Source organism: Propithecus coquereli, unplaced genomic scaffold, assembly GCF_000956105.1.
Source record: "Propithecus coquereli isolate 6110/MARCELLA unplaced genomic scaffold, Pcoq_1.0 Scaffold39, whole genome shotgun sequence".
Classification (NCBI taxonomy): domain Eukaryota; kingdom Metazoa; phylum Chordata; class Mammalia; order Primates; family Indriidae; genus Propithecus; species Propithecus coquereli.
The window spans coordinates 6,612,732-6,622,548 of NW_012149618.1; the positions used below are offsets into that span (position 1 = coordinate 6,612,732).

Genomic DNA, 9,817 nt, shown 5'->3' on the forward strand with positions numbered 1-9,817 from the left:
CGCCATGCTCAGGAGAAATGGACAACGGTGAAAAAGGCACCAACTTTGTCATTTAGGCCACATAACAAAAGCACCACCAGGAACCTTCTGATAGCGTACCAGAATTGCAGACAAAATACCCAGGAAGATTTTAGCAGCCTCCAGGTCTAAACATACACATAGGCAGCAACTACATGACTCAAGCCCAACTTCCAAACCAGCCACAAAGAGCCTGGTCCCTGTACTGGGCAGAACCAGCAGTCTGGCAACCAGGCGGCACTGAGTAGCCATCGGTCGGTCTTCGTTTCCCAGTGTCAAACCCTGCAGGCCCAGGAGGGAGGTGGCAGGGGAGCTCGGGCTCCCCCAGAGCCAGTACGTGACAATGGACCTGGGGCTGGGGGGAGCCTCTCTCCACTTCTCACACCACCCGAGTCTGCAACTGCAGCCCCGGCATCTTTCCATCCCAGAAGGCGGTGGTTCTGTGGACCGTCTCTGAAGGGCCCAAGGGTGGGTTAAACTTGGCCTCTCCTGGAAGAAAACCCAAAGTCCTCCTGGCCCTCACGCGGCACTCCAGAGACAGGCTCTGTATTTCTCTCAATCCCTTCCTCAATTTCCCTCTGTAGGTAAAAAAGCAATGCTGGTGTGTTATCAGAGGTAGGGCGTCATTTCTCAGCAAGAGCACGACCTTTTTGTCCATCTGAAAATATACATATAACATAGACATATATATATATTTTTTCATTTTCCTAAAGGTGAGCACGGCCCTAACAGAAACAGCATGTGTGTGACAGTCAAAAGAGTAAGTCCAAGCCCACCTGCTGGGTAGGGGAGTTTGCCAAAGTCTCTTTCCCCTTTTAACTTCAGGTTCATCATACTTCAGAAAATAAGAATAACAATAACGTCCACCTCACGGGGTCACAGTGAGGATCAAATGATGCGTCTGTGAACATAAACGCTCTGTCAACTGTAAAACACCACACCACGTGGTGGGAAAAGAAGCTACCTCTTATCTTTCTTTTCCTGATTCACCCTTTAATTAGCCAAGTCTTTCAGCCAGTTCCTTGTCTGATGAAGACCACCTGCCCACCATAAGGACATTAGTCAATTCAGCACCCAGCTGGCAGCCATCAATTGGCCATCTATTAATAGCCAATTATCTGGGTGGCTTAATTAATCTGTGGAACACATGGCCTGATCTCCCCGAGATCCTGGAAAACAATGAGCTTGAAATACAGGCACCAGCTAATTTTTCAATGGCCATCAAGGACTCTGGCATCCATTATGCCTGCACATTGCAGCTGCAAGTGATGGGCGCATAAATATTGATTGGACTGATCTCTCTACGGCTTGGGGGGGAGCATGAATGATTAGTGTTCTCTGAGGAATAAGCGAAGCTACATAAATCTTCAGTCCAGACTGCTGGGGAAGAAAATCCTAATTTCCAAACCTTAGTGAGGACAGAGAAAAGGGACAGTTAACCTCTCTGGAGAGAGACTGTCAAGATGGGTGGTCCTACCAGTTCTATTGATGTTTCCCCCTATTCACTCACCTCTCTCCTGGCCAGATGCAGACTGGGTTTCACCAGCGGGATCATTAGGAAGAAGGCAGCCCGGGTGGCTGTCCTCTTCATCTGGGCATTCAAATCCCATGGCAGGAACAAGAGAGTGTGCCCCATGCTCCTGCGTTTCCTTGAAAGATCTCTGTAGTGTTTATAGTTAGGAAGACAAGTGACATGAGGAGAATTTAATTATTTTTTAAGTGCCTAATCTTGTCTCCAGGAAATGGTATGCAGAAGAGGCTTTGTACTTGAAATCAGCGTTGTCCAGGAGGCAGCGGATCAGATGGCTCCTTATTTCCAGCGATAAGGGCTGGTGCTGATAGCAGGGTGTCCACGCAGAATGGCTCAGAGCGGCCCAGACCGACAGCCTCCTTCCTTTATAAAGAGCAGTGCTCAGAGGCAGGCTGCTCCTGACCTTGGGGCCTGCAGGGAAGAGCCGGGCTCCTGCAGAGCTCCTGCAGAGCAGAGGGCCAGCCACCACTGGGGCCCCACAGCTCCTCCGCTAGCTTTTCAGGATACATGAATAAGAGGAGGAAGAATATGCTGGAGGGAGGAGGGCAGGTGGACAGAAAAGCAGGAGGGAAGAGGATGGCGCACACATGTCTCACGCCACAGAGATCTCCGCCTCTCTGTCCCCCATCAGCTTCCTAGTGCTCATTAGGTCCTGGGATGGCAGCAGTCACTGCCAAATGCAAGGACTGCTGCCCCAGAAGGTCATATCAGGCCATTTACTCCGAAATACCAAAATACCAGAGCCAGCAAATTTTAGGAGCTTGTGCAGAATTCCCCAGGGCACGTGTGTGTGTGTGTGTGTGTGTGTGTGTGCATGCACGCGTGTTCTTCAGTAGCCCAAAGGGGTTCTTTCTTAATCAGTTCAACATCTGAGAACTTGGAGACTGATTTATTTTTTGGTTAATCTAGCGTTTCTGATAAAATAATTAAAAGATAAGTAATAGACACAGAGTAGCTGTGCTATAATTATTTACAGCCTTAAGGCCTCACTTCAGAGTTATTCACAACTAACCAGACTCGACTCAGGCTGCTGGCAGGCAGGTGGGAGACGGGCAGTTCTGTAGCATGCTGCTCCCATTTCACAGTCGAGGAGACTGAGCCAGGAAGAGGAATCAGAGTGATCTCTGGTGCCGCCGATGGCAGCAAGAGTCACCCAGGCTGCCATGTCTATAAGAAAAACCAGAGGGTAAAATCACACTTGATTTTGACATGATGGGAGCTACAAAGAAAGGGTCAGACTCTCCATCTCCCAACACTCGTGAGCAGCATGAGCCTCCGAGGACCAGGCAAGGAGGAAGGCTCGCACCCAGCTCAGGGTAACTGCAGGCAAGCGGGAGGCCTCCGCGGCCAGCCATGGAGAGCACGGGCACGGCCAGGCTCACTTCCCCAAACAGATGGCGAGTCTGTCATTCTGGGTCTCTGGGGTGGGATGTGCAAAAGCCACAGCAGGGTTCACAGACTCCCTCTAAAAGATGATCTGTCCCTGCTTTCGAACTCAGATTATTTTCTAAAAATGCATCGGGGACTTTGAGATGCTCTGGAAGAGTGACAAAACCGTACATGTTAGAAATCAAACAAGGGCACAAGCAATACATTCCTTCAAAACTGGTTCCTGGATGCTGGTTAATGGATAAGACTATTCTGGAAATTTGGGATGGGGAGTCGTGGCGAGGGACACAGGCAAAGAGGTCAATCAAACGGCATGTAAATTAGGCGTCAGCCCATGGCAGCCTTATTCTGTCCCTGTTCCGTTTATAAATGACCTCTGATGAGTGCAAATTAGCACTTTTAAATGATACAACCAGACGGGCAGCCCTGAAAAAAGGTACTCTTTGGACAGACTGGGGAGGCTTGTGACAGGACCATTAATTTCTCTTTCTTTCCTGCTTTGTCCCTCTGTGTTCCTTGATTTGAGCAGGCATCATTCTGTGCCTCTTGAGAGTTGGAGACAGGGATTCCTGGTCTTTGTTTCCCAAAACATCAGGCCACTGAGAGGACCAAGGATTCAGGAGACAGGGAGCTCCCCAAACAGACTAAGAGATTCCCCTAGAACAGAGATCCATGGGTGCCTAGGACAGCGCCTCCCACCCGGACCTGGGGGAGAGAGTGGGCTAGGAAAGACAAGGGGAGCTGGGACATGGCCCAGCCACCACCAACTTGGCACTGATGACTAGAGGCCTAGACTCTGCCCAAGCCCCTGGGCCTTGGACAACCCAGAGCATGCCGGGAATGACCCAGCGTAAATTTCCCACCAGCCTGACGGGATGGGGGCTCAGGGTTTAAAAAAAAAAGCTTGTTGACATCTAGAAAGTGAGGACATGCAATTTCTTGACTACCTGGGATTCCAACACGCTACTTGCATATTTCCCAGCCTCTTACAAGAGCCACTGCAAGAGCAAGCTGTGTTCTGGCCCACCAGGTAACACCACCCCCGACGCCTGCTCCAGGGAACTACCTTAGAATGGAAAACAGCACAATGCCCAGCGCAGGCACCAGTGCAGCAAACAAAAGGCTGAGTATGCGTCTCCTAATGGGCTACTTCTGGTCTTGTCAGAGTCAAAATTCCCTGGACAGAGTCCAATACGCATGCACCGAGCATCAGCAGATTAATAGGGTCTCTCTCTAAAATTCATGACTTTTTTTAATGGGAGAAATTATCTACTACAGGGGGAATAAAATAACAGTGTCATATACTTTAAGGCATTGGTGGTATGCAAATGTTACAGAAAGACAAGCTATTTTCTAATAGCATTTACTATATTTCAAGTACGGCACGAGTACATTTACATGGGCCTGAGGCACTTTATTCGAAGGCTTTACGTTTCCAATACCTTCCTCAAGAATTACCCTCAGGCCTAAAATTATTTTGCTTTGACTAAGCCCTAAGCACCTGGACTAAATTTAGTTTCTTGGAAATAAGAATTTTTGTTAATTCTGTCTGTTATTGGATACTTCTACAAATAGCAAACAAATGATAGGAGACAGAAAAAATGAAAACATTTTTCAGGTTCTTTTTAGTGGTATAGTAGTTATCGTTAAAATATAATTTCAATTAAAACATCAAAATTGTTACCTGATTTTCAGTTAGAAATGAGAGCTTTGCCGAATACTTTGGGGGGTGGTAAAAGAATCAAATCAACATTAAAAAGTCAAATTTAAAGAAATCTTTACTTGAGTTATTAATAGAAACAGCCCTTCTTGAAACAAAGAAAAAAATCCAATTAATTTTCTTAAACCAGAAGAGCAGCACACCTTCTCCGAATCACTTGGATTGTGAGCCACCGGCCATCGATTTTGTTTTATCAGGCCCACTTTGGGGATCCCATCATTGGGTGGATGGGGCTGTTTTCTAACACCATGAGGAAAAGAGAATAGGGGCTTAAGAGCCCAGAACCAGAACTTGTACTGGGCCCCTGTGAAGGCAACTGGCCCTAGAGAATCTATGAGTTGGGTGGTCCCCAGCACAGGAGCCCTCAACACAGCCCTCTCCCTCTCCCATCTCTGCACTGTCCCCAACTTCTCTGAATATTTTTAGGGGAAGAGAGCCCACTGCCTTGCTTTGGAAAATAAGCCCCTCCACCATGCTAAGAAGAAGGTCAAGCAGGATGGAAACTTCCCCAAATCTTCAGCATGTCCAAGGCAAGAGCTTTCCCCATGATTATGCACGTGTCTTGCCTAAGAAAACCTAGAGTACCCAACTCACTCAAAAATTGAATTTTTTTCCTTATGATCCACAAAGGTCCCATCCGAATTCCTACTGTTGAAGAAACAATCTCTGCACTGGCAAATGATTCCTTAACCAACAGCACTGCAGCCATTTGGTGCAAACACCCATCGGATGGACACGCCCCACCAGGATGCCCTGCGTCCAGCAAGAGGCACCTCCTATGCCCCATATGGTGCCCTCCAAGGGCAGAGTGTGTGTGATTTCCCTCGGAAGTGGTTCTTCCTTTTGCACCTCCACAATTACACGAGACCCCTTGAAGTTCTCTGAGGACAAAGGTCTAGGGATGAGCCACGGAAGCTCCGGAAGGTGGGGCGGGGGAGCTCCCACTGCAAACATCCCCGACCTCACTGCATCATCCTCCAGCACAGACCCAGGCGGTCCGTGGAGTTTAATGGTATGGAAGAAGCAAGAGGTGGGCAGTTCCCGGAGCCATCCCATTCCATTTTTATCCTGGCACTGAACAGCCTTGCTATCTTGGGCCAAATATTTCACCTCCTTAATCTCATCTGCAAAAAAGTATCATCTCCCTTGTGTGGCTATTGTAAAGATTAAATGAGCTCATATATGTTAAAAAGTCTGTGAATTTGTAAAGCACTACACAAATTCTGTCAACTGTTATTTAACATGAGGACATTTGCTCATAGAGCTAGGTCCCCAAGCAAACTCAAGAAGACTGAAATCATTTGGCCATATTTACATGGAGCCAAGCAAAGGACAAAAAAATCAATAGACTTGGTATTCTTCCTCTAGCTCCCAAATGCCATCCCTCAATAGGCCGCTTCAGAATCACATGGGCCCTGGTAAAAATACTAATTTTAGGATCTTCTCCCAAACCCACAGAACCATAATCTCTTCAATAAGCCCAAGAATCTGCATGTTAAACAAGCTCTCCAGGTGAGTCAGCCATGTAGGCAGGTTTGGGTACCACTGTGCTGCTTTGGACGTGATATTCAAATTTCCTGTACATATCAGTCATAGGGAATAAAAGTGTTATCTAAGAAGGGGTCTCCCTTTGTCTCTCTTCCTATCAGTACATACACACTAAGATACAGAGGGACGTCCATCCACCAGACACAAATACACACAACACATACATGCAGACACACAAAGCCACACATACGGGTGAAAAATAGGAAATAGAAAATACTAACAAAAAAGGCCACTTAATAATAAGAAGTGTCAAGATTGTAGAAGTCTATAGAATTGTGGTTCTAGGAGGATACGGAAAATGGGGGCAAGGAGTAGGATGTTAAGACAAAGGTGGTCGGAACTGGAAAAGCGCCTTGTGGGTGACTGCGCAGAACTGTGTGTGGACTCCTGACACTAGACCACTCCCCCCACCTCACAGCACCTGCATCTGTTTATAGTCCTGCCTCGGCCAGGAATGTATGAGAGACCCCCTGTGCCAAAGGGCAGGGATGCAGCGCACGCACCCTAGCAGCCCCCCAACCTAGCACGGAGCCTGGCGTACACAGAGCCTGCCACAAATGCGCGTTGAGCGCACGCCAGGATAAACAGAGGCAGGGAAGGAGGAGAGACAAAATGCACAAGGAAGGAAGCAGATTGCTTGTCCCGGATCCCTAGTGTAAAGTAAGAATAAGTAAGCTTAAGGTAATGAGGTTCAACGCAAAACAGAGAGGGTTCACCTCCCTGTAGGCATCATTAACGACATCAGAAGGAGCAGAACCACCAAGGGGAAAAGAAGAGAAACTCCAGATCTGTGGGCAGGGTCTGAGGTGAGTGAGAAAATCGATTCGGTGCTATAAAGACTATTCGAAGTCCCCAGTGTGACCTCACCACTTTTCTGCTTGACACCCCTCCATGGCCCCTCACACCCACAAGGCCCTACCCGACTTGGCCCTTACACACCTTCCCAGCCTTCACCCCTCCAACCTCCACACGCTTTGAGCTCAAATTATGGCACACTCACACATTCCTCTGAGCCTGTTTTGAGCAGTTAATCTCTACCTCAAATGTCCTCGCTACCCACTGGCAAACCCATTCATCCTTCTCAACTCAGTTCTGTTATGTCCTCCTCCTCCAGGAAGCCCCCAGGTTCCCACGACACCCAGTGCATTGAACCATCTTAGCCCTGAACACACTGCACGTCCTAGTCCAATGATGAGTGAGTCCCCCAGACCCAGGGAATAAGTTCTGCATCTCTGTAACCATAGCACCAAGCACATTGCCTGAGCACACGGTAGGTGGTAAATAAATGCTCATTGAAATCAACTGAGCATTGGTAAGATTCCAAAACATAAATGCCAGAAGACTTAGTTAAAGGGGAAATCTGAAGCAACTTGATATAATGGAAAGATTCTGAGTGTGGAGGTTTGAGTTCAAACCAGTAGAGTGGCCTAAGACAAGTTATTTAAAGATTCTGAACCTGTTTCCTAATCTATGAAATGACCATAACGCCACCCAACTCCAACCACTTAGGAAGAAAGCACCCACTATGCACCTGGCACGCAGTAGGCCCTCTGTAGTGTACTTGCTAGGGGGACTCCCCCGCACCACACCCCCATGTGTCTGGGCCTCCCACTTCCAACCACAGCTCTTCCAGAGCTTTGGCCCAGCCCCTGGAGGACTGCTCTGGACCCAGGTCACGAACGCTGTCTGGCTAGCCCGGACGTACCCCAGAGGCCTCCTTCCTTGGCCCCGGACAAAGCTGTGGAAGAGGAGAGGGAAGGTTCTCACATCAAGTAAAACTATGATCAAATGAACTTGCATGCCTTTTCTCCTGTTGGTCTGCCTTTTGTCATTTGATTTTCAGAGAACGTTTGGAGACCAATGGGGAAGTTTTCCCTTAGTTCCTGCAGGGCTCTGAATCTGAAGGCAAGAGTGAGCCTATAGAGGGAACCTTCTGGCCCGCTCGGATGAACCGACTGGGCAGGAGTTGGAAAAGCCACTTGGATTCGCATTTTTTCAGCTCCCCACCAACACCAAGGCGTCTGTTTCTACAGGCTCTTTAGTGGTGTTCTGGACGCATTCAACTTCCAATGCAGCTGAGGGGCTCGGGAACAAAGAGCAGAGGTGACAACAGGCCGGGTGGGCCAGGGCGGCAGCCACCCGGGAGGCTGCAGGGCACTCGCCCGCGATGCCCACGCGCGCGCGGCGCACCCGGCCTCCGGCCTCCGGGTGTCAGGCCTGGCAGCTGCGGGAAGGAGGTCAGCGCAACCGCCAGACTTCTCGCGGGCGCCCGCACCGGCCGGCCGTGCCACTCGCTCCCAACGGCCGGCGACTCTCCGGCGGCGCCCGCGGACCGCCAGCCCCTGGGCGGCCAGTCAGCAGCGGCCCCGCCGCCCCGGGACCCCCGCGAGCCGCTCAAGTTGGGAGCCCCACTCCGCCCCGAGCGCGCGCGCCCACCACCCACACCCACAGCCACTTACGCACAGCGCGGGTCCCAAGATGCCCTAGAGCTTTTTAAATCCAGAAACATCACACAGTAGCCGCATCCGGCGCCTGTTACCTGCTCGCAGCACCCAGACCCCCCGCCCTGGCTTCCCGGGAGCCCGCAAACCCAGCGCGCGGGCTGTGCGCCCTCCCGCAAGCCACAGCCCCGCGCGCCGCCAAACCGCACACCTTGGGGGTCTGCACTTCAGGTCCCGTCGGCACCTCCAACTTCCTCTTGGTTACCCAGAAGAACAGCAGCACGGTGATCCAGAGCACCCCGAAGATCGGCAGCACCAGGCGGCGAGTCAGGCGCCGCATGGTCCCCTTTGCCTCCTTCTCTCCGCGGCGCAGCGTCCCTGGGGCACCCCCCGGCGGTCAGGGTTGGCGGGGCAGGAGTCCCGGAGAGCGCCTGCCTCTGGGGCGCGCTTGCCCCGGGAGCCGGGTGGAGAGCGGCGGGACCCCGCAAGCGCCCCGCCCGCTTCGGAGAGAAGCGAGTCCGGGCGGGGGGCGCAGGACGCCCCGAGACGCGGCAGGGAAGGGCCGAGGGGCAGCCAAGCTGGACGCCCGCTCCAGCGGGAGAAACGCGGTGGCCGCGGAGATGCTCCCCACGCCGCCGCCGCTGCCGCTGCCAGTGCCTTGCCCGCCACCTCCGAGAGGGAAACTGACTCCGGGAGGAAGCAATCCGAGGCTGTGCCGAGCACCCCGGGAGGAGCACGAGGGAGGAGGGAGCAAGGGGGGAGGGCGGGCCCGACAGACAGACCGACTGAGAGGGAGCCGGGGCGGGAGCGAGCGGGGCTCTGCGAGGGGGCGCTACTGCCGCCCGCCGACTGAGACGCACGGTGCTGCTGTGGGGCCGCCCGCGCCGAGCCCTGGGCGCAGCTCCCGGGCCACCGTGGGTTGGGGTGGGTTGGGGCGGGACGGGAACGGTGCGCCCGCGTTGCCCGCCCCCCCCCAGCTGCCGGCTAGGACCATAGAAGGGCCGACCCTCGTCAGGTGGGGCTGTGCCTGGGAGGACTTTTCCGCTCACCGCAGGGGGCGGGGGACCAGCAAGTGGCTCTCACACCAGGGTCCCGCCCTCAAGGTGCCCACCTTCCGGAAGCCAGGGCTGGGATGTTGGGGCGCCACCCGGCTGCTGCCCCAACCCCGAA

At 52.1% G+C, this 9,817-nt stretch overlaps 1 protein-coding gene across 1 annotated transcript in view; it reads right to left on the minus strand.

The window, feature by feature from the left end:
• The window catches only part of GALNT14 (polypeptide N-acetylgalactosaminyltransferase 14), a 207,417-nt gene extending 197,806 nt beyond the window's left edge, over window positions 1-9,611 (minus strand). The window contains exon 1 of the mRNA XM_012652433.1: window positions 8,859-9,611. Coding sequence (XP_012507887.1) covers window positions 8,859-8,987 — 129 coding nt within the window. The 5' untranslated portion in view covers window positions 8,988-9,611. The remainder of the gene's footprint in view (window positions 1-8,858) is intronic.
• Between the last annotated feature and the right edge of the window lie 206 nt (window positions 9,612-9,817).